Below are 25,120 nucleotides of genomic sequence, written 5' to 3' on the forward strand. Positions count from 1 at the left end.
GCAGATGGAAGGGTCCTTCTCTGACGCTCTGCCTTTTTAAATGCATAAATAAACCCATCTCAAATGGTTTTTGCAAAGCAAAAAGCAAGTTTGGAAGATTGTATCTTGGCCCCCCGCTGTGTGCTCCGCAGGGGGGTGGGTGGGGGCCTGGGTCTCTTTCCCCAGAGTCCAGGGAGGGGGACCTAGTTCCCCCAGGACCCAGACTGGTTCCTTCACACACACACACACACACACACACACACACACACACACACACCGTCAGGACTGTGTCCGGCCCTCAAGCCTAGCCCTGGACTCCCCCAGGGTCTCAGTCACCCCCTCCTGTGTCTCCTCCAGAATGGAGGTTTGCTGTTCAGGGTGGGGGCTCCTCTCTGCTTCGCCAGACCCCCCGAGACGCCCCCACAGCCAGAAGCCAGGGTGGGCGGGGCTCGGGTCACAGAGCGGCCATGGGTCAGTGCCCGGACTCTTCTGGCTGCCAGCTCCAGCCCAGCTGGCGTGGACTGCTGTCGGGGCCGCTGAACTGCTCTCAATAAGCATTCCTTGCGGTGGGCGGTGGCCTGGGTGCTGCGGGGTAGGTTGCAGGGTTGGGTGCGCTGCGGGGCCGGCCGGTGCTTGGTCATGGAGGCTCTGAGAGACAGGTGCGTGGTGATGGAGGCCTGCGGGGCTGGGTGTGCTGCTAGGCGTGTGCGTAGTGATGGAGATCTGGGGGAGGGCGCGCGATGATGGAGGCGTGCGGGACGAGCGCGCGGGGCTGGGTGTGCTGCTAGGCGTGTGCGTAGTGATGGAGAGCTGGGGGACGGGAGCGCGGTGATGGAGGCGTGCGGGGGGCCGGTGCACGGGCGGAGGTGCTGCGGGGTGGGCGCACGGTGATGGAGGCGTGCGGGGCGCGCGCGCGGGGCTGGGTCTGCTGCTAGGCGTGTGCGTGGTGATGGAGGCGTGCGGGGCAGGCGCGCGGTGACGGAGGCGTGCGGGGCGGGTGCTGGGCACCGGAGGCCGCGGCGCAGCGGACGCAGGGGAGGAGTAGCCGCCAGGAGGCGCAGCGCAGGCTCGGCGCGCGCGGGGAGGAACGGGGAGGAGCGGGGAGGGGAGGGGACCGCAGCGGAGACGCGCGCGCCGAGCCCACCCCCCGCGCCCGCCGCCGCCCGGACAATAAACAGCCGCGCGCGGGGCGATGCCCGAGCCGGTGCCGCCGCCCCCGCGCCGCGCAGCCCCAGCGCTCAGGCCTTAGCCCCGCGGGCCGCGCCCGCCGCCGACCCCCGCCCTTGCGCCCGCCCCCGCCCGGCCGCGGGGGGCCCACCCGGACGTCGGTCAGCGGGGAAATGGAGTGAGTACGCGCGCCCGGTCGGGTTCCAGGCGGGAAGGGATACCGAGGGCCCTCCGGAGAGAAACCCTGGCCGGGCCGGGCCCCGCGCGCGCGTGCCGGGAGGCCTCCCCACTCCTCGGCGCTCCGGCGACCCTGGGGTGGGATGGGGTGGGCCCTAAGCAGCAGCGTCCCCCTGCCCAGCGCTGAGGAGCGGGAAGCCCGCGCCCTAGCGAGGCAGCCTCGGCCCTGGGCCACCTGTGGGTGGCCCCTGGGAGTTCCAGTGACCCCTCCCCAAATTGCACGGATCTAGCCTGTGCTCTCCCACGCCTCTCCCGCCGCCTCCAAGGGCTCCTTGTACCCTGGACGCGGACGTGCCTGACCCGGCCCAGGGAGTGGGCTCGCCGGGCGCCTACAGGGTGGTCCAGCCACCTGGAGCCCCCTGAGGAGGCCGACGGCCAGCAGTCAAGGCTGTCCGGAGTTGTCCCGGGTGTGTGTGTGTGTTGGGGTGTCTAAAACAGGATATGTCAGGGGTTTCTCAGCAATTGCGACGGGATCTGAGCCCCCTCTCCAGCCCCCAAAAGGTTGCCAAGTTCTGCAGCTGCGAGGTGCTACCCAAGGCAGGTGCAGGACGTGTGGGGTCAGAGGGCAGAGGGCAGCTGTCACGCAGGGTTCCTGTGCCCAGCTGGTGCCTGACGCGAGTGGGCACTCACTCCGAGCTCTAAGTCCTGTCTTCCCAACCCAACGTGCCACCCAGGCCCCTCACTCGCACAGGTGGGCGACAGGAGGCCTGTTTGTAGGGCCAGGGGTTGGGGGCACATGGGGTCACCCCCCCCCATCTTGTGACTTGTAGCAGGCTTTGCTCCGGGGCCCCCCCGTGGGCGTTTGGCCTTCCTCTCTCTGGGTGTGTTTTCTGGCCTGCAGCTTTCCCCAGGGGTTCGCTATGACCGCCACACCCTGGGCTGGGTGGGGGCCTGGCTCCTCTTCCCTCCCGGGGAAAGCGAGACGCCCGGGTCGGTCCTGTGTTCTGGAAGCTCAGACAAAAGCCTGGCCAGATCCCCACCCTGCCCCGGGAGCCCAGCCCAGGCTGGCCTGTCCCCTGTCACCCCACCCTGCCCGGTTGTTATCCACCCAGGGGAACCGGGCCAGGGTGTGGCTGGGGGGAGGGGGCTGTGGGGTCTCTCACTGTGCCCTTTCCCGCCACCCTGAAGCCCACAGGATGCAGCTGCCTGGGGTCACACAGTGGCAGGAGAGCGGGGTGGGGGGGTGGTCCCTGGCAGGAGGGGCTAAGCACGGCTCCCCTGGCTCTGCTTCCCACTTCCTGGGGGCCCCTGCCCCTCTGTGTGTCTGCCAAAGTTTGTTGCAAATAGGAATTTGGGGGTTGGGAGGGGATAGTTGAATGCTCGCTAGTTTATGGATTGATTCTTGGATTTAACGAATGGGGTGGTCAGCGCCGTGAGTCCTGGGGGGCGGGGAGGCCGTGGGAATGAGCAGCGCTGTCGTGGGTGGGGTCCAGCTGGTAACATCGGGTCGGAGGAGTGAAGTTAGAACTAGAAGGGTGAGCTTGGGCCCACACCCCAAGCGGCCCCAACAAGCCACGCAGGCCCACACCCTGCCCGGGCCCACATTCCCGCCCAGGCCCTCATCAGGGGGCTGTGGCACCTGCGGGTCCCCTTGCTTGGAGAGATGAGGTGGGGGGCTCCCCAGGAGGAGGCGGTAGTGTGTGCATGTGTGTGTGTGTGGAGGGGGTTGTTACTCCTGGGGTCCTGGGTCTGGTCACAACATCACACACCTCAGAACTCTGCATGGAGGGACCCTCCAGGACCTCCAGGACCCAGGCAGGAAGTACAGGTACCCCTGACTCAGCACCCCAGCCCTCCATGCACCCCAGAATGGTACATGAGCCCTACAGGCTCACCCTGACACGGGGAGACTGAGGCAGGGAGAGGAGGCTGACTTGGCCTGGGGACAGGCTGGGAAGCAGCTTCCAGTGCCCACACCACAGGTGGCTTGGGCCCCCAAGGTCTCCGGCCTCTGTGGAGGGGGACAGGACCCCGGGCCCCTCCCAACCTCCTTCCTGCGAGGGCCAATGTTATTGTCCTTCAAAGTGCACCCCTCTGTCCCTGCAGGTGGGAGCCCCGGTTGCACATGTCTGTTCCATGCACGTGGCTTCTGCCTGGCCAAGGCTGGGGGCACTGTAGGGGTGGGGGGGGGGGCCAAGTGGTGAGGACTTCTCCAGGAGGCAGGAGGGCCCAGCGGGGGCAGAGTACATGGGGGGAGGACAGGGACCTCACAGGTCCGGGCGTCCAGGAAGACTGAGCAGGGCCTGGAAGGACCTGACCACCCCAGTGGCAAGACCAGGGCAGGCATAGGGGCTGGTGGGCGGCTCTGGGAGATAAGGTGGCAGGGGACAGGGCTCCGAACTGGCCAACTGGATGGGGCAGCCTGGATGGGGGTTGTCCCTGTCCAGGAGAGTGGCGGGGTGGCAGTCATAGGGCAGCGAGTGGGAAGTCCAGGGCTGGCCAGCTCTCTCCTGCCCCAGGGTTGGGAGCAGGGACTCAGGAAGAACAGCAAGAGGGCAGCCGTGGGGGCAGTGGGGCCAACATGCTGCCTGTAGCGACCCCTGTGGAGGGGGCATTGGGCAGGTGCCCCACCTGGCTGGCCTGGTGACCTGGTGGGAGGCTCTCAGCAGCTCCACGCAGACTTGATCCCGACTCTGCCCCCTCACCCGTAGGTGGGAGGGGTAAGGCTTGCTGCTGGCTGGATTTTCAACACCCCCAAGAGGGGCCTTTCCTGTCCAGCCCCCACTTGTTGTCACTCAGAATGCCTCCCCGCTGGAGCTGCAGGTCTGTTCAGGTCTGTTCCCGCTGCCCGGTGTGTGTGTGCATGTGCGTGGGACTCGTGCTGGCTCTGCAACTATTGTTTCACATTCATGCTTTCTGTTTTGTAACATTGTTTATTTGCAAGTCAGAGCTATGAGAGCATCCATCCAATGGTTCACTCCCCAGATGGACACAACCCGCAGGACTGGGCTGGGTGGAAGCCTTGAGCTAAGAGCTGTAGGCTGTACGCGCGTCTCCGTCTCCCCGATGGGTGCAGGGGCCTCAGCGCCTGGACCATCCTCTGCTGCTTTCCCAGGTGCCCAAGCAGGGAGCCGGATGGGAAGGAGAGCAGCCAGGACTTGAACCTGCACCCACCTGGGAGCCAACACTGCAGGAGGCAGTTCCACCTCACTGCCCAGCCCTTCCAGGGAGCTCCATCTGTAGCCATACCCAGTGCCCGGGGGTCCCAGTATGGCTCACAGTGAGGGGGAGGGTGTGAGGTGGGGCAGGCGCTGGGAGGATAGGAGGGCCAGATGTGGGGGACTGGGGCTGGGGGCAGTGAGGATGGCCAGGTCGCCCAGATCAGGTTGGGCCCTTGCAGCAGCTCTGGGAAGGGAGCTGAGGCCCGGCCTGCATAGCCCTGATCCCTCACAGGTCACCCAGCGGGCAGGGGTCGCCTGGGGGTGAGGACACTAGGGCAGAACATTCTGGAAAATAAACAGCTGCCGGTGACCTTGCTGGAGCTGTGGGAGTCACAGGGAGCCAGTATCCCTGGCAGCTCCCTCCCTTTCCTCGCCTGCATCCCGTTGCCCCCAGGCCTGGCACGGGGAGAGGAGAATACCACACAGGCCTGCAGGGAGTTCCAGAAGGTTCTATCTGAGCAGAGAGGCCTGGATGGAGGAGAGGGCAGGGCAGGCCAGGGTCCCCTGACAGACCAAACCTGTTGCCCATTAACTCGTGTGTCCAAGGAGCTGGACCCTGTCCCTGCCTTCCTGGAAGGGAGGCCACCCCCCTCCCCAGCCTGCACCTGCCCTTAGCCTGCTGTCCTGGACAGAGGCGACCCTGGTGCACAGAGGGCACTCAGTGGACGGTGGTGATGGGCCAGGCTCCTGGTTGGTCTTTGCCAGTTCAGAGGAGTCTCAGTGGAGGTGCTGCAGCTCCCAACCCCAATCCCAGCCTGCCTCACCCCCAAGCTCCGGCCATCTTCACCCCCCTACACCCAGCCCCAGCTCACCTCATCCCCCCAGCACCCACATCCCCACCCCCTAGCCTCAGCCCGCTTCACCCTGATCTGGGCAGCCACGCAGGACCTTAATCTGGGCAGCCACTCAGGATCCCATCTGTGTGGCCTGGCACAGGGCGCAGCCTGGCAGGACCCCCAAGGGGTGCGGCCCAGCATGACCCCATCTTGGCAGCCACGCAGGACCCCATTGGGCAGTATGGCACAGGGCGCAGCCTGGCAGGACCTGGATCTGGGCAGCCCAGCAGTACCCCATCTGGGCGGCTGGCAAGGGGTGTAGCCCAGCATGACCCCATCTTGGCGGCCTGGCACAGGGCACAGCCTGGCAGGACCCCTATCTGGGTGCCCGGACACAGGGTGCGGCCCAGCAGGACCCCGATCTGGGCGGCTTGGCCCAGGGCGCAGCCTGGCAGGACCCCTATCTGGGTGCCCGGACACAGGGTGCGGCCCAGCAGGACCCCGATCTGGGCGGCCTGGCACAGGGTGCAGCCTGGCAGGACCCCATCGGGGCAGCTCAGCCAGCATCCCTCGGGCCCCGCAGCAGAGCCTGCCTGCCCGGCCGGGGGCGGGAAAAGCTCCGTGCGGCCCCGCCCCCGCGCGCCGGGGCCCCGGGTTGCCATGGGGACTGCGCGGTTGCCAGGGCGACCGCCTCCCCGGGCCGCCATCCGTCACTCGCGCGGCGGGCGGCGCCCCCAGCCCCGGGGAGAACGTGCGGGTCCCGGGGCGCCCGACCTTGCCTTGCCCTGGCGGGACACTGCTGTGGCCTTGTCTGCAGCCGCCTGAGCCTGAGCCAGGCTGCCCACCTTGGCTCCGGCCCAGCCCGCCGTGCCGCCACCCTGGGTCCGGCCTGAGGAGCCGGCCACAATGTCCACCCTGGGTCCATCAAGTGGCCACCAGCCAGCCCTCTGGAGCAGCCGACCCAGCGTTGGTGGCCCTGTGGTTCCACCAGGCCCTGCCCGCCCTTAGAGCAGGTGTCAGGTCCTGCCAGGAGTGCCCAGGCAGGCTCAGCAGAGGATGGGTGGGGTCTGTGTGTGTGTAGGGTTGAGCCAGGAGGTCTTGCATTTTAGATGGTTACCACCGTTTAAAAGTTTATTCAGGGCCACTGGCTGCTCCAGTTCCCACCCGATCCCGTCCAGCTCCCTGCTCCTGCGCCTGGAAGCTGTGGAGGATGAACCAAGAGCTCTAAGGTCCCTGCACCCACACAGGAGGCATGGATGGCTCTCCTGGCCTCTATCTGGTCCAGTCCTGACCACTGACCTCACCTGGGGAGTGGCTCTGCACATGGACCAGCTCTCTGTGACTCAGGCTTGCAAATAATCTTTTAAAATTTCTTTTTATTTAAAGAGCAGACAGATGCCTGTCCACTGATCCACTCCCCGAAATCTGTGTAATGGCCAAGCTGCGCCAGGCAGAAGACAGGAGCCGTATGCTCCATCTGGGTCTCCCACTGGGGCGGCAGGGGTGGTCACTGCTGCTCTCCAGAGAGCTGGAGGGGAGGTGGAGTGGGTCTGGACCCCGGGCTGGTCGCAGGGGTCTCCACAGCCACAGCATGATGGGCCCACCCAGGGCTGGGAGGGTGGGCAGCTAGCAGCAGCCCTGGGTGACACAGGTGCATACTGCCAGTGTGGGACCCCAGGTGGGGAGTGTGAGCGGATGCAGTTTTCTGCCACACAGGAGGAGTGGGGTGGAGCAGGAGGCCAGGGAGGCAGGGCAGGTGGGCACTGAGGGGTGTGGGGTGCCCGGGGAGGCAGGCGGGCACTGAGGGGTGTGGGTGCCCGGGGAGGCAGGACAGGCGGGCACTGAGGGGTGTAGGTGCCCGGGAGGCAGGGCAGGCAGGCACTGAGGGGTGTAGGTGGCCAGGGAGGCAGGACAGGCGGGCACTGAGGGGTGTGGGTGCCCGGGGAGGCAGGGCAGGTGGGCACTGAGGGGTGTAGGTGCCCGGGGAGGCAGGGAAGGTGGGCACTGAGGGGTGTAGGTGCCCGGGAGGCAGGACAGGCGGGCACTGAGGGGTGTAGGTGCCCGGGGAGGCAGGGCAGGTGGGCACTGAGGGGTGTAGGTGCCCGGGAGGCAGGACAGGCGGGCACTGAGGGGTGTAGGTGCCCGGGGAGGCAGGGAAGGTGGGCACTGAGGGGTATAGGTGCCCGGGAGGCAGGACAGGCGGGCACTGAGGGGTGTAGGTGCCCGGGGAGGCAGGACAGGCAGGCACTGAGGGGTGTGGGTGCCCGGGGAGGCAGGGCAGGTGGGCACTGAGGGGTGTAGGTGCCCGGGGAGGCAGGACAGGCGGGCACTGAGGGGTGTAGGTGCCCGGGAGGCAGGCGGGCACTGAGGGGTGTAGGTGCCCAGGGAGGCAGGGCAGGCAGGCACTGAGGGGTGTAGGTGGCCAGGGAGGCAGGACAGGCAGGCACTGAGGGGTGTAGGTGCCCAGGGAGGCAGGGCAGGTGGGCACTGAGGGGTGTAGGTGCCCAGGGAGGCAGGGCAGGTGGGCACTGAGGGGTGTAGGTGCCCGGGGAGGCAGGGCAGGCAGGCACTGAGGGGTGTAGGTGGCCAGGGAGGCAGGGCAGGTGGGCACTGAGGGGTGTAGGTGCCCGGGAGGCATGCTGGCACTGAGGGGTGTAGGTGCCCGGGAGGCAGGTGGGCACTGAGGGGTGTAGGTGCCCGGGGAGGCAGGACAGGCGGGCACTGAGGGGTGTAGGTGCCCGGGAGGCAGGTGGGCACTGAGGGGTGTAGGTGCCCGGCGAGGTAGGGTGGGCATTCAGAGCTCAAGTGCCGGGGAGGCTGGGCGGACTGGGACCTCAGTGGTTGCTGAGGCATGAGGAGGCCGGGAGTGGGGCTCCCTGATTTTGGGGGGCAGCTCATGGGACAGTAAGGTGGAGAGACAGGAGCGGCTGGGCTGTGGACTGGGGGAGCCCCCTTCAGCCTTTTCCCACCTGCAGGGTCCCCGCGGCAAGTACCCCGTCCCAGCAGGAGCGGCTGCAGGCCATCGCGGTGAGTCCTCCCGGGCCAGGGACGTCTGGGTGCCCCAGCCGGCGTGGGAAGCTGGAGGGACCCCATGGGCGAAGCTGGGACCCCATGGGTGGAGCTGGGACCCCATGGGCGGAGCTGGGACCCCCATGGGCAGAGCTGGGACCCCATGGGCGGAGCTGGAGGGACCCCATGGGCAGAGCTGGGACCCCATGGGCAAAGCTGGGACCCCATGGGCGGAGCTGGGACCCCATGGGCGGAGCTGGAGGGACCCCATGGGCAGAGCTGGGACCCCATGGGCGGAGCTGGGACCCTGTGGGCGGAGCTGGGACCCCATGGGAGGAGCTGGGACCCCGTGGGAGGAGCTGGGACCCCATGGGCGGAGCTGGGACCCCGTGGGCGGAGCTGGCACCCCATGGGCGGAGCTGGAGGGACCCCATGGGCGGAGCTGACCGCTGACCAGCCTGGACGTGTGTGGCCTCCCGCAGGAGAAGCGGAAGCGGCAGGCAGAGATCGAGACCCGGCGCCGGCAGCTGGAGGATGACCGGAGGCAGCTGCAGCACCTCAAGGTGGGGCGGGGCCTAAGGAGGGGCGGGGCCATGGGCGGGATGTGGCGGGGCCTACGGTGGGGCGGGGCCACGGGCGGCACCTAAGGAGGGGTGGGGCCACGGGCGGGACCTAAGGAGGGCGTGGCCAGATGGAGGTGGGGCAGGGCTGACAGGTGGGGGGGCGGAGCCAGGAGGTAGGAGGGCGGGGCCTGATGGGTGGGCGCGGTCTGATGGAGTGGGGCGGGGCCTGGTGCAGGGCAGGAATGGGGAGGGGTCAGATGAAGTGGGCGGAGTGAGATCAGAAGGGGCAGGGTCTGATCGAGGGGCGTGGTCATGTGGAGGTGGGCGGGACTGGACCAGAACGGGCGGGGTCTGGATGAGGGGCGGGGCCATGTGAAGGTGGGCGGGGTGGTCGGCCTGGGTTCCCGCCCACAGCTGTGCTGACCACCCTGTCCCCCCAGTCCAAGACGCTGCGGGAGCGCTGGCTGCTGGAGGGGACGCCGTCCTCCGCCTCGGAAGGGGACGAGGAGTTCCGCAGGCAGATGCAGGAGGACCAGCAGAGGGTCCAGCGCCTGGAGGTGTCCATCTGCAGGTGGGGCCAGGGGTCACCCCAGGGAGGGTGTCACCCCGGGGAGGGGGTCACTCCAGGGAGGGGGTCACCCCAGGGAGGGGGTCACCCCAGGTAGAGGGTCATCCCAGGGAGGGGGTCACCCCAGGGAGGGGGTCATCCCAGGGAGGGGGTCACCCCAGGGAGGGGGTCACCCCGGGGAGGGGGCCTCCATCTGCAGGTGGGGGCAGCGGCTGCCCCGACAGGGGGTCACCCTGGGGAGGGGACGTCGATCCGCGTGTCGGGAGCAGGTGCTGCCCTACGGGGTCCCGTGAAGCACCCTGTGAGGGGGCATCCCCATGAGGGCTGTAATGAGACCCAGCCCTTTTTGGGGTCACATCAAGGGCAGTGACGGCCAGGGCCCCCCAGAGAGGCCTTGGTGGTCCTGCCCCGTCTGGCCGTGCTGGGGCTCTGTTTCCCTGCCGTCCCCCCAGGGTACACTAGCAGGCCATGGGGGTGGCAACCCATTGCATCTCCGTCTCCCAGGCGGGGAAGGGGTTCTGGGGGGCTGGGGGCCTCACTTCTGCTCGTCCACAGCCTGGAGAAGGAGCTGGAGGCGCTGGAGAATGGAGAGGCCCTCCCTGGCTCCATGAGGGAGAACTCAGCGGCCCCCAGCCCTGCCCGAGCCCTGGCCCCCAGCCCCACCCCGGAGGAGCCCAAGGCCGAGGTGGTGCTGAACTCACAGCAGGTACAAGGGCAGGGGGGCAGGGGGGCAGGGGGTGCAGGGGGGCTGGCTCCAGGACTGGGGGTGCAGGGAGTGCTGGCTCGGGGGCAGGGGGTGCAAAGGGCTGGCTCTGGGGCTGAGGGGCTGACTCCAGGGTTAGGGGTACAGGGGGGCTGGCTCCGGGGCACTGGATCTGGATTACCTAGGTGGGAGTCGAGCAAGGCCTCGATCCAGGCTTACCAGGGGTCGGAGGGTAGGGCTGGAGGGCTTGAGGCATACCCAGGTTTCCAGCTGGATCCCCGAGAGCACACAGCACAGGGGATGGATTCCTGGAGTTGGGGGTCCTGACCCTGCATGCTCCCCTCTGGGCAGTGGGCCTGCTGGGGTCCTGAGCAGGGTCTCCCCTCTGCGCAGTGAGCCTGCTGGGGTCCTGACCCTGCATGCTCTCCTCTGGGCAGTGGGCCTGCTGGCATCTGGGCAGGGTCTCCCCTCTGGGCAGTGGGCCTGCTGGGGTCTGGGCAAGGGTCTCCCCTCTGGGCAGGCAGCAAGGGGTAGCAGAAACCCCGCGGCTTCCCCCCTCTCACCTCTCCCTTTCTCTTGCAGACCCCGCTGGGCACCCCCAAAGGTAGGGCTTCTGGAAGGGACGCCGGGGCCCTCTGCTGGCCACGGCGGGGACGGCATGGCCGTGGACCGCTGCCCTGGGGGACTGGAGTGGGCCACCCCCTCTGCCAGGAGGGGTCCCGTGGGGCCTTGCTTCCCACATGTGAGGGTCTGGGTTCACGGCCAGGCTCTGGCTGCCCACAAGGGGTCAGGGAGGCCGAAGCGCTGTGGTCAGACGTGGTTAGCAGGCCAGGCCCATCCGACGACCTGCTGTAGGTGCCCAGCTCGGGAGCAGCCGTGGCCCGGCGGGCATGGCCTGATTTGTTTGCCAGTTAATTATTCACAAGATAAGTGTCTGCTGCTCTTAATGGGGAATTAAAAATTAATAATTAAGAAAAATCCACGCACAGCTCTCGGGGATTCCAAGAAAGTCTTTTGGCTGAGCAGTGAGAAGCCAGGCGGTGGGATGGGGGGCAGGCTGTGTGGTTGCCGGGGGGTCCGGTGCCCTTGGGGTCAACACACACAGTGACCTCTTGACCTCTGACCTGCCTCCCCCAGCAGAGCCGAGCGTCTCCCGTACCCCTGTGAGGACAGCCGAAGGCTCGACCATGATGAAGGCAGGTGAGTCAGCCTCGTTCTGGCAGCTGTCCGTCCAGGGCTCTGTCTCGGTCCCGCCCTCGGTGGGGTGAGCTGTGGCCATGGGGGTGGCAGCTGGACCGAGGCCGCGGCCCTGGGCCTGGGGGTCACCGGGCACCCCTCCGCTTCGGTGCCTCCCGCAGCCTGGCCCAGGCTTCCCCGCATGGCGGCTCCATCCACACGCCACTTCTGCCGTGTCCACCACAGGCTTGCTCCGGGGGGCCCGTCGGGGGTGGCACACGCACTCCCACCGCCTGGCCAGGGGGACCCTGCTTGCTCCAGGCCTTGGCCAGTCGCGCCGGTGACCATGCAGGCCTGTAACACGGGGGGCCGGTCAGTGCACGAGATATAGGGACAGGGAGGGACGGGCACCGCGTGCTGAGGTCAAGGGCAAGGCCCAGAGCAGGCGGAGTCACACATGCCGGTTAGAGCCACCCTGGCTGGGCACCGGGCTCCCCTGCCGATGACTGGGCAGCTCTGGGCAGGGACGTTTGGCTATGCTGTGGCCTAGGGGTTGTGACCACCATTCATCTAGCCAATGCAGGCGTGAGGCATAGCTTGGGGTATGGATGTTCTGGGTGGCCTGTGTGCAGTGACAAAGCCTCACCAGGGTGGGACGGGACAGGCCCGGGGTCAGGGCTTGGCAGAACAGGGACTCACAGGTGCTATGGGCAGCACCATCAGTAAGGGCACTGGGCCAGCAGGCCGGCCCCTGAGCAGCCTCGAGTGGTCTGGCTGGGGTGGATGTCTCGGTGAGGGTCCTGGGGGACCTGAGGTGGCCAGCAGCATTTGTTGGAAGTGGAAGCCGGTAGCACACAGTGAAATCTAAGAGTTGAGCAGGCCTTGAGGCCAGGGTCAGCAGGTGAGCTGGCAGCTTCCGGCCGTGGGGTGGTGACCACCGTGGGTCTTCTCCCTGGTGGTGCAAGGCAAGGCTGGAAGGAGGTGACTGGTGGTGGCTGGAGGCCCAAGTCGGGCTGTGACTCTGCTCCTGGGCGGAGTAGGGGCCGTGGGGCTCCCTTACATGGCCACCATGGTGGCCAGACCTTGACAAGGGTCCAGTGGTTAAGAAGGGATGCTAAGGAGCCACTGGGGAGGGGTGTGCAGACAGAGTGCCCTGGGCCCCCCGCCTCCTGGCCTGCTTGGCGCTGTTGCTGGCTGCTCCCCCCTGCTTGGCCGCGGGCTGGCGGGGGGGGCGCATGGGCGGGCGACCGCCGCGTAACCGGTGCCTCTCGTGGCAGCCATGTACTCGGTTGAGATCACGGTGGAGAAGGACAAAGTGACGGGGGAGACCAGGGTGCTGTCCAGTTCCACCCTGCCCCCCCGGGGGCCGCTCCCCCAGGGCATCAAAGTCTACGAGGACGAGACCAAAGGTATGAAGACCCACTGCTCGGCCTTCCAGGCCGACTCCAGAGCCTTGCCGTCCGGAGGCTGTGCTGGGTCCCAGGGTGGCCTCGGCCTTGCCATCGCAGGCCAGCAGGCTCAGTCCTGCCTGCTGTGTGGACGTGAGGCGGCTCCGGGGGAGCCTGGAGATGCAGGGAGTTGAGTCTATGGTGAAGCTGCGTGCCCACAGCCCACAGAACAGTACGCCCAGCAGTGGGTGCAGCAGGCGCATGGCGGGAGGGGTTCAGGGAGGCTGGGGGCCATGGGGCTGTGTCCCCACGGGGCTGTGTCCCCACGGCACAAGAAGCCAAGCGGCTTGTGGGGCTGAGGTCTGGAGTCAGGGCCCCCTCTGGTGGCCGGGGTGGGACAGGCTGCAGGAGAAGGGAGACTCTGGGCAGAAGGCGCAGCAGCGTGGTTCTATTTTGTTTGTTGTTTTGTGTATTTGAAAATCAGAGTTCTGGAGAACATCTCCCATCTCTAGGCGCCCACAGCAGCCAGGGCTGGGCCAGGGGCTTCATCGGGGTCAGCTCCCCAACACTTGGGGGCCTTCTCCTGCTGCCTTCCCAGGCAGCTGGCTGCAAAGTGGAACAGCCGGGGCTCAAACTGGCACCCAGGCAGGATGCAGACATTACTGATGGCAGTTTAAGCTATTCTGCCACAATGCTGGACCCCAAAATTCAGCCCTGTAGAGGGGCACGGTTTGTGAGATCTTAATATTTTCACAGTTACTTCACCACCTACGTCTGATTCCAGGACAAAAGGGAGCACCAGCCCTTCCCCAACTCCTGGTGGCCGCACGTCCCTTCCTGTCCCTGTGGGCTCCCCAGTGCTGGACGTTTCCTGTCCACGGAGCCCTGCGTGTCTGCATGTCTGGGTGTGGCATCCAAGAGCCCCCCGCCCCCCACGCCTCACTCCTGCTCCTGGCAGTGTCTGGTTCCCCCATGTGCCTGGACCAGACCCTCCGGCTCCCCAGCCCCCCGGGGATTCAGGGCTGGCCAGACTGGACTCTGGTTGCCTAGCAACAGGAGACGACCCAGGTTCAGATTCCAAAGCTGGAGCAGCGGCCAGGGAACATTCCCAGCCTGGCTCCACATGACCGGCGGCCAGGGACAGAGACCTGACCCTTGCTCCCGGTGAGGCGGGCGGCTCCTCCAGGCGGCCACAGGGCTGGCCTCTGCTCGCAGCTGGGACGTGGGCTGCGGGCGGTGCTGGGAAGAGGCAGACTGGGACATGGCTTGAGCCCTCGCAGGGGTGACCGCACCCCTGCTGGTGCTAGGTCTCCTCCCAGGGGTGACCACACCCCTGCTGGTCCAGGGTCCCCTCCCAGGAGTGACCACACCCCAGCTGGTGCAGGACCCCATCGTTGTGTTCTAGACCGAGGCCCCTGGTCCCTCACAGTAACCAGCACTCTAAGGAACTACATGGGGGAGGCACCAGACCCCTGGGCTGGGCAGTCCCCCACAGAGGGAATGGCGGTCAGGCCCCAGCTGTGTGGCTCCAGCTGACTGTGCCTTCTGTTAACTTGAGTTTTTTTTTTTTTTTTCCTCTTCTACCATGGAGGAAGAGACCCCCACCCCCAGAGCAGTGGGGGCTGAGAGCAAACCAGCGGTTGCAGGGGGGCCCATGCCGCAGCTCCGTGTCCCCCTGCCGGTGGCCGTGGCCGCACCCCCCCCCCCCCGGGGAAGCCGCAGGTGCTCACACTGGCCCTGTTTCTCTCCCCTTACCCCCGGGCAGTGGTCCACGCCGTGGATGGCGCCTGTGAGAATGCCGTCCAGCCGCTGAGCTCCTCCGAGGTGGACGAACTCATCCACAAAGCAGACGAGGCGGCGCTGAGCGAGGGGGCTGCGGAGGAGGCCGTGCGGGTGACGCCCACGCGGCGACACATCGCCGGAGTGCAGGCACAGCCGGGTGAGGCCACATCAGGCCCGCCGGGCCCACAGCCTGGCCAGGAACCCCCGGTCACCATGATCTTTATGGGATATCAGAACGTGGAGGACGAGGCGGAGACCAAGAAGGTGCTGGGCCTGCAAGACGCAGTCACCGCCGAACTGGTGGTGATCCGAGATGCTGCCGAGCCGGCCCCACCCAACGGCAGCGCGGCTGAGCCCCCCGCCCAGGCGGGCACCTGCGAGGAGAGCCAGGCGGGACCCGAGACCACCACCAGCGACCCCCAGGACTTGGACGTGAAAAAGCAGCGTTGTAAATGCTGCTCAGTCATGTGAGCCGCCTGGCCCGGCCCCTGTCCCTGCCCTGCATCCAGACACCCACAGTCCGGCCGTGGCCCTCCCGGCGCCCACCCCTCTGCCTGAGGCCAGGGGGCGGCTGCGCCCGTCACCACCCCTGATGCACACCCCACCACTGAGCCGTGCACCTGCACCCGGCAGGAGACAGGACAGACCCCTCCTTGTGGCAGCTTCACAGATGTGGCTCAGCCCCCACTGTGGCCACCCACTGGGCCCCCCCCCCCACCTGTGCCTTTGTGCCACCTCTGATGTCTGTGGGGTGGGGGGACCTGGAGGCGGGGCTCCCCTCCCCAGGCCGGGGCAACTGGGGTGATGCCTCACCCTAGGCTGATGTGCCCCCTCACTCTCCCTGGGCCAGACCAGGGCACGTGGGGCTGAGGATGTGGGCAACGCTGCCCTGGAAGGTCTGGGGTCTGCAGGCCGGCTTCTGGACATGCCGCCCGCAGACCTTCAGCTGCTGCCTGCACAAGGTGGGCACTGCGGGAGCTCCCACCCCCCACCCCACCCCCGGGGCCTCTTCCTCCTGGTGCTAATTGGAGACCCCAGAGGCCGCCCCAGCCTCCTCTCCAGCCTGCTTGGACCAGCACGGCTGGGCAGGACAGGGAGGCTCCCCAGGGCTGCAGGAGACCCCTGCCCACCCCATCCCGACAGTTAGCTGTGCACAGTCCATCTGGTAGCAGCCACACTTATCCACACAGGCACATTCATGTCCCGGCCTGCCCTTTTCTCCTGGCTCGACCTTAGCCAGAGACCTTCATGGTCTATTTGCCCCTGCCCTGCCAGGCGCCTCAGTAGGACCGGAGCATTGGGCCTGGGTCCCTGGCTGTGCTCCCGCGTGGGTGGCTGGGAGGAGGGACCCTCCCTGGGACAACGTGGTGGCGGCTGTGGGACCCCACCTTTTCCTCCTGAGCCTGCCCGAGCCCCCACGCCCTGAGCCTGCGCTGACAGCCCAAGCCGCCCCCCTTCTGCTTGCGGTGTGTGCCGAGGGCCCCCCCCCCCAGGCCCCCGTGTTCCTCTTTCCCAGAGAAGCTAATAAACCCGTGAACAGCCCAGTTCCTGGAGCGCTGGTGTCTCGCTGGGCGGGTGAGCCGGCAGGGTGGGGCCGTGGGGACTGTCATAAAAGGGAAGCAGAGCGGGGCTGAGCCACTCTGCTGTCCCCCGAGGCGCCACGTGCAGCTGTGCACCTGACCAGGTAAGGCCTGGAGGGGAGGTCAGGAGACAGGATTGCTTCATGCCGGGTGCCGCAGGGTGCCAGCTGCCTGAGCTGTCCAGGGTTTGTGAGCCCTGGGGGCAGAGGTGGCGGGAGGGTTCCTACAGACACCCCAGGTGTACCAAGGAGGCTTGAGCAAGAAGGCACCCTACAACGTGGAGGAGCAGGATAGGAGGGGAGGAACAGGCCCCCCACTAGCCCCACCTCTGCACCGGAGGGTTGCTCTTTCTGGGCTGAAGTTCCTGCTCTGCCAGACAGAACAGGACCTGCAGGGTAATGGGAGGGTGGTGGAGCTGGATGTCTGGGGTCCCCAGCCTACAGCCCTGCTGCGATCCCTGGTATGAGATGGAGCTTTAGACACGCCTCCCACAGCCCAGCAGAGGCAGGCAGGGCTGGCTGCCCACTTGCTCTGCAGCACTTCCTGTGGCGTTCAGAAAAGGGTCAGCATGGTTCCAAAGCAGGCCCTGGCTTGTGGAGGAAAGGGGTTACCACTGGGGACTGAGACGATGTAAGACCAGGAAGAACAGAGTCCCTGCTGGGCATCCCAGGGCTGTGGGCACCGCGCCCGCCCTCTGCCCTGCCATGCTGGGGTATCGGCTTTCCCCCTCCTCTGGACTTTGTCTCGCGAGCTGGGGTGGGGCAGGGAGGAGGGGGTGCACTTGCTCCCACATGGGGCCTCTCCCTGGCAACCAGGCCTGCAGGGCGGAGCCTGTGTGGCCATCAGAGGAGCCAGAGCAGAGGCTGAGGCTGTTGGGGCCTGGGAAGCCAGAGGTGAGACAGGTTGACGGGGGGAGGAGTAGAGGGCCTGGCACTGGGATGGGTGCCTCTAGGGTGGTATGGGGGCGCTGGGTCTGCTTTAGGCTGGGGGGGGGCGGGGTTCATCCCCATCCTGTAAGCCTCTGGGAGTGCCCAGAGCCTTGGACTGCGGGCCTCGGATCTGTGCTCCCACCTGGGGATCAGAGGTCCCCTAGCCCTGACTCTGGGTCCCCAAGTTCCCAAAACCCGTTCTCTGAGGGCGGGGCCTGATAGGTACCCCACAGCTGGTGGCTTCTGGGAGCTGAGGGGGCTGACGGAGGGAGTGTGGGCTGTCATTCCCCAAAAGCAGTCGGCTTGGGGACACAGCAGGGTGGGCTGAGCCCAGGCTGAAAAGGCCTCGGGCTGAGAATAGGGGTGCCGTGAGGGCAGCGCAGGAGTGTAGGGTGCTGGGCCCGGAGCCCCTCCCTGTTGCTTACCCCAGCCCTCCATGGAGCCCCCGCCCTGGGTGGAACAGCAGGAAGCCATCTGCGGTGAGGTGCGCAGCAGGTGCAACGTGCTATGGCAATAAACCCAGTTTCAGTCTGGTATCACAGCACAGGGTGGGGCTCAGGCTGTGGAAATCTGGTCGGAGGCCCTTGGGGCGAGGACCCCAGGACCCCACTCTGGGTGACCTCGGCATGCTGTCTAGGGATGCCCGGGGAGGTCCTGGCCTGGATACCGAATCCACACAGCAGCCCCCAGGATGGGTCAGGCGGGGATGCTGAGCCAGTGGGGCGGGGGGGGAAGGGGCAGAATCTGCCCAGGCCTTGAACCCTGGCTGAGGCCAACCCCTCCAGCTGGCCCGTATGAATCACCGGGCAGGAATGAATGGAAGAGGAAGCTGTGTCCCACAGACCCCACCCAGACAGCAGCAGGTACAGTCCCTGTCTCCAGTGGATTCCAGCGTGGTGACCCCACCCTCTGGCACCCCTGCCACAGTGGGAACGCCTGAGCTAAGGGACAGAGGGAGGGCAGAGGGCCTGTGGTCACCTGTCACGTGCCAGGGAGGTCAGGGGACAGGGTCTCCAGGGCGAGAAGAGCGGCGGCTCAGAGATGGGACAGCGGGGTTGGTCTGTGCATGGTCCTATTTTGAAGACGATCTCTTTTATTTGAAAGAGAGAGCTTCCGCCCCCTGGCTCATTCCCCAAATGGCCACAGCAGCCGGGGCTGGGCTAGGCCAAAGCTAGAGGCCAAGAACCCCCTCGGAATCTCCACACGTGGGGCGTCACTGTTGGAAGCAGAGCAGCTGGGACTGGGAAGCTGGACCCCAGGGTTCCTTGCTCCTGGGGTGCCCCAGGTTCACTAGGAACTCCAGAAATGGTGGCTTAACGCACGCTGTGTGTCACTCAGACCTCAGGCTCGGCCCCCTGAGCCAGGGCGATGTGGGAGATAAGCTACAGACGAGCAGGATGCATACGGTGGAGTGGCAGCCCCTGCAGCTTTGGGGTTTGAGGCAGGTGCCAGCTGGAGCAGCAGTAGGTGCGTGCCTTCACACCAGGAGAGCTCGGCCACTGAGTCAGGCTCCGAGAGGCCACGCCCAGCAGGACAGGGGCCAGGCAGGGCACAGGGCAGGACACGGGAGTGGCCGTGAAGGCAGGGAGGAGGCCGATGTGGGGAGTGCCAGGGGAGTGGCAGAGTCACCTGGCGTCCGCTGGGCCCTGATAGATACACACAATGCAAGCTGCTGGGTCGACCAGGGACCCAGGGCCCACTGGATGTTTCCAGCTTTGTACAGCGTTGGGTTCACGCTAACGCCTGTGGCACCCATCCCGCCGGACAATGTCCTGTGTTCTACAAGGTCCTGAACTTTCCTGTCACCAGCCCAGGTCCGGGCACTTCATCTGTCTGTGAGCCCTCCGCCAGGCCACAGGGCACTGACTCGCTCCGTGGTGTCCTTCCCCCTAGGTGAGCCAGAGGGCAACCCTCTCGCCCCCACCCCCCAGGAAGGATGGCTGGGGCCAGGATCGACAGGGTGACCAGACACCCTATCTTCAGCATGCCACACTCGGCCCGTGTCACCGGCCTGGCACTCGACGAGGATGCCAGCTATACCATCGAGCTGGTGGGCGTGGGCTCCGAGGCCGGCGGCTGGAGACGAGGCGAGCCCGAGGCCTGGCCTGAAGAGCGCAAGGTCCAGCTGGAAGAAGGAGTAGGCAGGAGATGGGTATCCTCCAGCAGCGAGCGGGCCTTTGCCGGCCAGCCCCTCTACCTGTCTGAGGAGGAAGAGGAGAAGGAGCTGGCTTACTACTTGGGGCCCAGGGGTGCTCCCGCCAGGTGGCCGCAGGAGCCAGAGCAGGAGCGCTGGACTGTGGTCCAGGAGCAGGTGGTCAGCAGGAGTGGCCCAGTAGCTTCTCTCGGGGCCTCCGCGGCAGGGCACGGGGATGTCCAGCCTTCGTTCATGCTCCTGGAGGACAGTTCTGTCGACAGAGAGCAGATCGACTTCCTGGCGGCTAGGAAGCAGTTCCTTCTCCTGGAGCAGGAGAACGCGGGGGTTCCCTGGAGTCCCTCGGCCAGGGTCAGTGCGGCCCCCAAGGCCTTCAGTGGGCACCGCCTGGCCAATGGGCACGTCCTCAGCGCGGAGAAGGAGGTGGACACCGAAAACCTTGAGCGAGGCCGCAGCTGGCTCCCAGCACCCCGGGATCCACCCCGGGACGACCCCGGCCGCAGCAGCTGGCTCCTGGCATCCCGGGAGGACCCGGGCCGTGGCGGCTGGCTCTCAGCGCCCCCGGATTCACCCCAGGAGGACCCTGTGGCGCCCGCAGAGCCCCTCAAGGAGACGCCCATCGAGCGGGAGATCCGCCTGGCCCAGGAACGCGAGGAGGCCCTGCGCGCGCAGCGGGGGCTGCGGGGGACGAGCGGCGCCCCGGAGTTGGTGCACATCCCCACCCGGCAGCTGCTGGCTTCGGTGACCCTGAGCGAGGCCCCACGTCGCGAGCGCGGCCGCCCCTCGCTGTACGTGCAGCGGGACATGGTGCAGGGCACGCAGCGCGAGGAGGACCACCGGCGGCAGGGTCTGCAGACGGGCCGCGCGGCCACTCCCGACGCGCTCGACGGGGAGCGCCAACCCGGGCTCCGCAGGGCCTTCAGCTCGGACTCCATCCTGAGTCCCGCCAGCCCGGATGCACGCGCGTCCGACCCCGCACCCGAGGTGCAGAAGGTGAACCGCATCCCGCCCGACGCCTACCAGCCCTACTTGAGTCCGGGCGGCCCCCCACTCGAGTTCTCCGCCTTCGGAGCGCCCCGCCGGCCTGCCGGGGCACACACGCAGGCGGTCAAGGCCACCACCACCACCACCACCACCATCACCACTGCCCCGAAGCCTCCCGGGGAGCCCCTGCAGGGCGCCGGGGCCGTGGTGCGGGGCCAGTACTTCCGCCTGCAGCCGCTGCGGTTCGGGGTCCCCGGCGCGGCCCCGCCGGTCGAGGAGACCCCCCGAGTCGGGGCCCGGGAGGCGGCCAGGGCATGGGAGGCTGCAGGGGCCTCACCATGGCGGCTGCAAAGGTCCGCGTCGTCCGACCTGCTGGAGCGCGAGGTGGAGAGCGTCCTGCGCCGTGAGCGCGAGGTGGCCGAGGAGCGCCGGGGTGCGCTCCTGTCTTCGTCCGCCGATGAAGGCTGGGAGCCGGGCTCCAGGAGCTCCTCCCGGGCATCCGGTGAGCCCTTGGTAGATGGGTGGGCGGAGGGGTGGTGCCCGCGGCAGCCTGCATCCCCCTCCCTCCTGGCCGGGCCCTGGGACTGCCCACTGCCTCCTGGCTGGCTCCTGCAGCCGGTCTGCGCGCACCCCTGTCCCGGCTGAAGCCCCCTCCACCTCCGCTTCCTCCCTCACCCTCCAGGCATCACAGGAAGCTACTCCGTGTCCGAGTCGCCCCTGGTATCCCCCATCCACCTGCACTCAGGGCTGGTGTGGCGAGCTGAGGCGCCAGCAGAGCCCGCTGCCAGGCCGACAAGAAAGTCGTGGGTGAGTCTGTCCCCTGAGACCCGCCCCCCGGGGTAGCGGGCGGTGTCCTGAGACTCCAGCCCCTCCCAGCTGTGAGCACTTGCCCCTGTCCCACTGGCTCAGTCCCCCTATTAGGACTTCAGGGAACAGGGCCAAAGGGTCAGCTGCTCGGGAAGGACATGGTCACTGCCACTGGCGTTGGATAGTACATGGCACCTTTGCCATCCCCAGTGGTCATGCATGTGCCCAGCCCTGCAGCTCAGAGACTCCACACCAGTGACCACAGGCTACGTTCTTCCCTGGCTGGGCGCCCCGGCTCCCCCTGCCCTGACACCTGTCACTCCGCCAAATCCGACGCTAGGCTCCTCCTTGGGAAGAATCCCCCATGGTGTGGCATGGCAGGTGACCTTGACGGGGACACCTCCTCCACCGCCCCAATGATGCCAAGGCCAGCTGTGCCTGGAGCACACTGCAGGCCATGCCTGACTGCGTTTCTTCTCCACAGTACGCGGGCATCAACCCCTCAGATGGTATCAACTCAGAGGTGAGTACCCTCCAATGGCCAGGGTGCCCATCCCGCCCTCCCCATGCAACCCATGACTGGCAAAAAGTCCTCCTCGCCCCCCAGAGTCTGCTGTGATTGGCTGGCTGGTAATGCGTGCGGTGTCCACAGGGGGACCAGAGGCCCCCTAGGGAGCATCCCCGGCCACTGCTGAGCACTGGTCCACGCTGCCCCCACGGAGCCCTGGAGCGGCTCCGAGAGAGAGGCAGTCAGTGGCCTGCCTGGTTGTGCTCCATGTGGACTCGTCTCCTGTCCTGCAGGTGCTGGGAGCGACACGAGTGACGCGACACAAGAATTACCTGGCGGAGCGCTGGGAAGCTGGCATCTACGCCAGTGAGGACGAGGACTGAACCCCGGGAACCGGGCCTATGGCTATGGCGCAGGCATGTCCCTTCCCTGGGGTCCTGCAGCGGGAGGAGGCTGGCTCCCCACACGTGGCTCTGGGCCCGACTTGGCATGACATGGGGAGCATTTTCCATTCTAAACGGGCGGACTGAGCCCCAGTCCTGCTGGGGGAGGCCGCCGCCCCCGCCCCCAGACACCCAGCACCCCTGGGCAGAGCGTGACCGGAAGAGAGCCCCCTCAGCTACAGGAAGAGGCCTCCGTGTGGGGGTGCAGGGCACTGTCTCCCCACTCCCAGACTGCCTGTCTACTCACACCGAGAAATAAACCTGTAGTGAGATGCCAGCCTGGCGCCACCCTGTCTTGTGTGGACAACATGCCCGCCTGGCACCTGCATTATCCTGGACACTTTAGCTCCCTTCCATCCCGCACAGCTGAGCCCCCAGGGGATGTGAACAGGGTGCTGCGTGGAGAAGAGGGTGGCACCAGGGTCGGAGTGCAGGTGCTGGACCCACGTCCTCGCTGTGGGGCTTACTCGTCATGCAACACAAGGTCCCCTGCACAGGACGGGCATTGAGCTAGCATGACTGCGGGGTGTGCAAAAGGCTGTGTGTCCCATGGAGACCACCCTGCTCACGGTACCCGCCCTTCCTCATGGCACCCAGCCTCTCGGCACCCACCCTGCCCCCTTGGCACCCACCATCTCTCATGGCACCCACCCTCCTCATAGTACCCACCCCCTCGGCGTCCACCTTCCTCATGGCGCCCACCCCAGTCATGGTGGTCTTGCAGGGTCTGCAGTTTTGCTTCCAGCTGAATTTGCTCCCCTGAGATGAGAGGTGACTCCTCCCTGTGGTCCTTCAGGGGACGTCCAAGTTCCTGCCCTGCAACAACTTGAAGGATCCCTAAGGCTGAGGGGACTGGAGGGGCTGAGGGGTCCCTGAGGCTGAGGGGACTGGAGGGGCTGAGGGGACTGGAGGGGCTGAGGGGTCCCCGAGGCTGAGGGGTCCCCAAGGCTGAGGGGACTGGAGGGGCTGAGGGGTCCCTGAGGCTGAGGGGTCCCCAAGGCTGAGGGGATTGGTGGGACTGAGGGGTCCCTGAGGCTGAGGGGACTGGAGGGGCTGAGGGGTCCCCGAGGCTGAGGGGACTGGAGGGGCTGAGGGGTCCCTGAGGCTGAGGGGACTGGAGGGGCTGAGGGGTCCCTGAGGCTGAGGGGACTGGAGGGGCTGAGGGGTCCCTGAGGCTGAGGGGACTGGAGGGGCTGAGGGGATTGGTGGGACTGAGGGGTCCCTGAGGCTGAGGGGACTGGAGGGGCTGGGGGGTCCCTGAGGCTGAGGGGACTGGAGGGGCTGAGGGGATTGGTGGGACTGAGGGGTCCCTGAGGCTGAGGGGACTGGAGGGGCTGAGGGGTCCCCGAGGCTGAGGGGATTGGTGGGACTGAGGGGTCCCTGAGGCTGAGGGGACTGGAGGGGCTGAGGGGTCCCCGAGGCTGAGGAGACAGGAGGGCTGCAGGTGTCGGAGTCCAGCTCCAGCTGTGGATGAGGCGCAAAGAGGAAAGAAAGTCAGACCACTAGGGTTTCATGATTATGATGGACAATGCCGGGAAGCTGTCCGCTTTATTTATACAGAAACAGTCGATCTCTGGCTCAGACTTTCTACGTCACGGGCAAGTGGGTGTTTCTAAGGATACTTCTGCCATTTGTTTACCTAAAAACAATAGAAGTTCCTGCTACAATTCTTATTCTACAACTTGATCTTGTGTCACAAAGGAAAGGAGAACCTAAAAATCAGGAAAGAATGAAAGCCTCAATACAGGTCCTTGGATTAGCATAAGGTCAATGGGGACAGCCAAGACGGCAGGAATAATAGAAGGCCTTTTGCAAGACATTATTAAAGACATTCACCTCCAAGCTCCTATTGAGTAAAAAAAGCCAACTCCACAGCAGAAAACAACGCCTGAATGGATTAGAATTCTTCCGCAGGGCGGTCCCGTGTCCATGCAAAGGAAGGTGGAGCTGCATTCAGGTGGTTGTAGAGACATCCGCTGGGCCCTGCCATGCAGGGGGAAGTTCCTTGAGGCCCTGCCTGCAATGGGGCAATACTCTTCACACCTTCGTGTCCCCCCACATTCACTGCACGGACCCCAACATGCAGGGGTCCCCAAGGCTGAGGGGACAGGGATCCGCAAGGCTAAGGGGATTGGTGGGGCTGAGGGGTCCCCAAGACTAAGGGGATGGGCAGGTCTGTGAGGTCCCTGAGGCCGAGGGGACCCCGAGGCCGAGGGGACAGGAGGGCTGCAGGAATCCGCAAGGCTAAGGGGGTGTGCGGGACTGAAGGGTCCCCAAGACTAAGGGGATGGGCAGGTCTGCAGGGTCCCCTCAGCTTAGGGGATTGACAGGGCTAGAGGGGTCCCCAAGGCTGAGGGGATGGGCGGGGCGGGACTCCGCCTGGCTCTGCGCCTGTGCTCCTTGGGGAACAGGGCACATCACCCGCTCAGGTTGGGGTACTGGGGGCCTGGCACCCATGGGTGCCTACTCGGAGCTGGCCAGGAAGATGGGAGAAGGCGCCCGAGCCTTCCTCCTCGGCAAGATGGGGCAGCCAGTGCACATACCGCACCCTCTGGGCTCCAGTTCAGGATAAGAAAAACACACAGGGAGATCCCTGTCGCAAAGTAGGGTGGGGTGGCTGCAGGCTAATCCGCACACTGATCACGGCAGGCTAATCCTCCCCTTGCAAGCGCCGGCATTCCCGAGGGCCGCCAGTTCTAATCCCGGCTGCTCCACTTCCCATCCAGCTCCCTGCCTGTGTCCTGGGAAAGCAGTCAAGAATGGCCCAAAACCTTGGGACCCTGCACCCGTGTGGGAGACCCAGAGGAAGCTCCTGGCTCCTGGCTTCGGATCGGCTCAGTTCTGGCTGTTGCAGCCACTTGGGGAGTGAACCAGCAGATGGAAGATTTTTCTCTGTCTCTCCTCTCTTTAAATCTGCCTTTTTAATTAAAAAAAAAAATGAAACCATAATAGATACATATTTTATAAATAAATAAAAGTAATAATAATAAGAGGAGCAGGTGTCTGGCTCAGTGACCAAGACACTTACGTCCAAGATGGAGCATTCTGGGCAAAGTGGCCATTCAGCTCCCGGCTCATGCCCACCCTGGGAGGGACACGGTGGGCCCACCCGGCATGCAGACATTTGAGAAGTGGACCAGCAGATGGACAATCTCACCATCACCCTGCCTCCCCAAGCAACAGAACTTCTAGAAACCAATGACAGAGT

At 66.0% G+C, this 25,120-nt stretch overlaps 2 protein-coding genes across 2 annotated transcripts; both read left to right on the top strand.

The window, feature by feature from the left end:
- Positions 1 to 694: 694 nt before the first annotated feature.
- PALM (paralemmin) lies at positions 695 to 15,516 on the top strand. Its single transcript, XM_040990196.1, has 9 exons — positions 695 to 771; positions 8,296 to 8,347; positions 8,812 to 8,892; positions 9,333 to 9,463; positions 10,016 to 10,166; positions 10,746 to 10,767; positions 11,304 to 11,363; positions 12,617 to 12,748; positions 14,493 to 15,516. Exons 1-9 carry the CDS (start codon positions 695 to 697, stop codon positions 14,978 to 14,980), a joined length of 1,194 nt encoding a protein of 397 aa, XP_040846130.1. The 3' UTR covers positions 14,981 to 15,516.
- A 3,438-nt stretch (positions 15,517 to 18,954) lies between these two features.
- LOC121162973 (mitotic spindle positioning) lies at positions 18,955 to 21,962 on the top strand. Its single transcript, XM_040990197.1, has 4 exons — positions 18,955 to 20,656; positions 20,837 to 20,961; positions 21,446 to 21,484; positions 21,763 to 21,962. The coding sequence occupies exons 1-4, from the start codon at positions 18,955 to 18,957 to the stop codon at positions 21,850 to 21,852; spliced, it is 1,956 nt and encodes a 651-aa protein (XP_040846131.1). The 3' UTR covers positions 21,853 to 21,962.
- Positions 21,963 to 25,120: the final 3,158 nt, after the last annotated feature.

The sequence above is a fragment of the Ochotona curzoniae genome, unplaced genomic scaffold (genome assembly GCF_017591425.1).
Source record: "Ochotona curzoniae isolate NIBS_2020 unplaced genomic scaffold, NIBS_Ocur_1.0 contig_605, whole genome shotgun sequence".
In the NCBI taxonomy this organism is placed as follows: Eukaryota; Metazoa; Chordata; class Mammalia; order Lagomorpha; family Ochotonidae; genus Ochotona; species Ochotona curzoniae.

What these genes read in the sequence shown, in the direction of transcription:
- LOC121162973 (XM_040990197.1), top strand. Translation starts at nt 18,955, where the DNA reads ATGGCTGGGGCCAGGATCGACAGGGTGACCAGACACCCTATCTTCAGC. An exon ending in GAGCTCCTCCCGGGCATCCG is followed by an intron (nt 20,657 to 20,836) that starts GTGAGCCCTTGG and finishes CTCACCCTCCAG; the next exon opens with GCATCACAGGAAGCTACTCC. An exon ending in GGCCGACAAGAAAGTCGTGG is followed by an intron (nt 20,962 to 21,445) that starts GTGAGTCTGTCC and finishes TCTTCTCCACAG; the next exon opens with TACGCGGGCATCAACCCCTC.
- PALM (XM_040990196.1), top strand. Translation starts at nt 695, where the DNA reads ATGGAGATCTGGGGGAGGGCGCGCGATGATGGAGGCGTGCGGGACGAG. An exon ending in CTGGAGGTGTCCATCTGCAG is followed by an intron (nt 9,464 to 10,015) that starts GTGGGGCCAGGG and finishes GCTCGTCCACAG; the next exon opens with CCTGGAGAAGGAGCTGGAGG. An exon ending in CTACGAGGACGAGACCAAAG is followed by an intron (nt 12,749 to 14,492) that starts GTATGAAGACCC and finishes ACCCCCGGGCAG; the next exon opens with TGGTCCACGCCGTGGATGGC.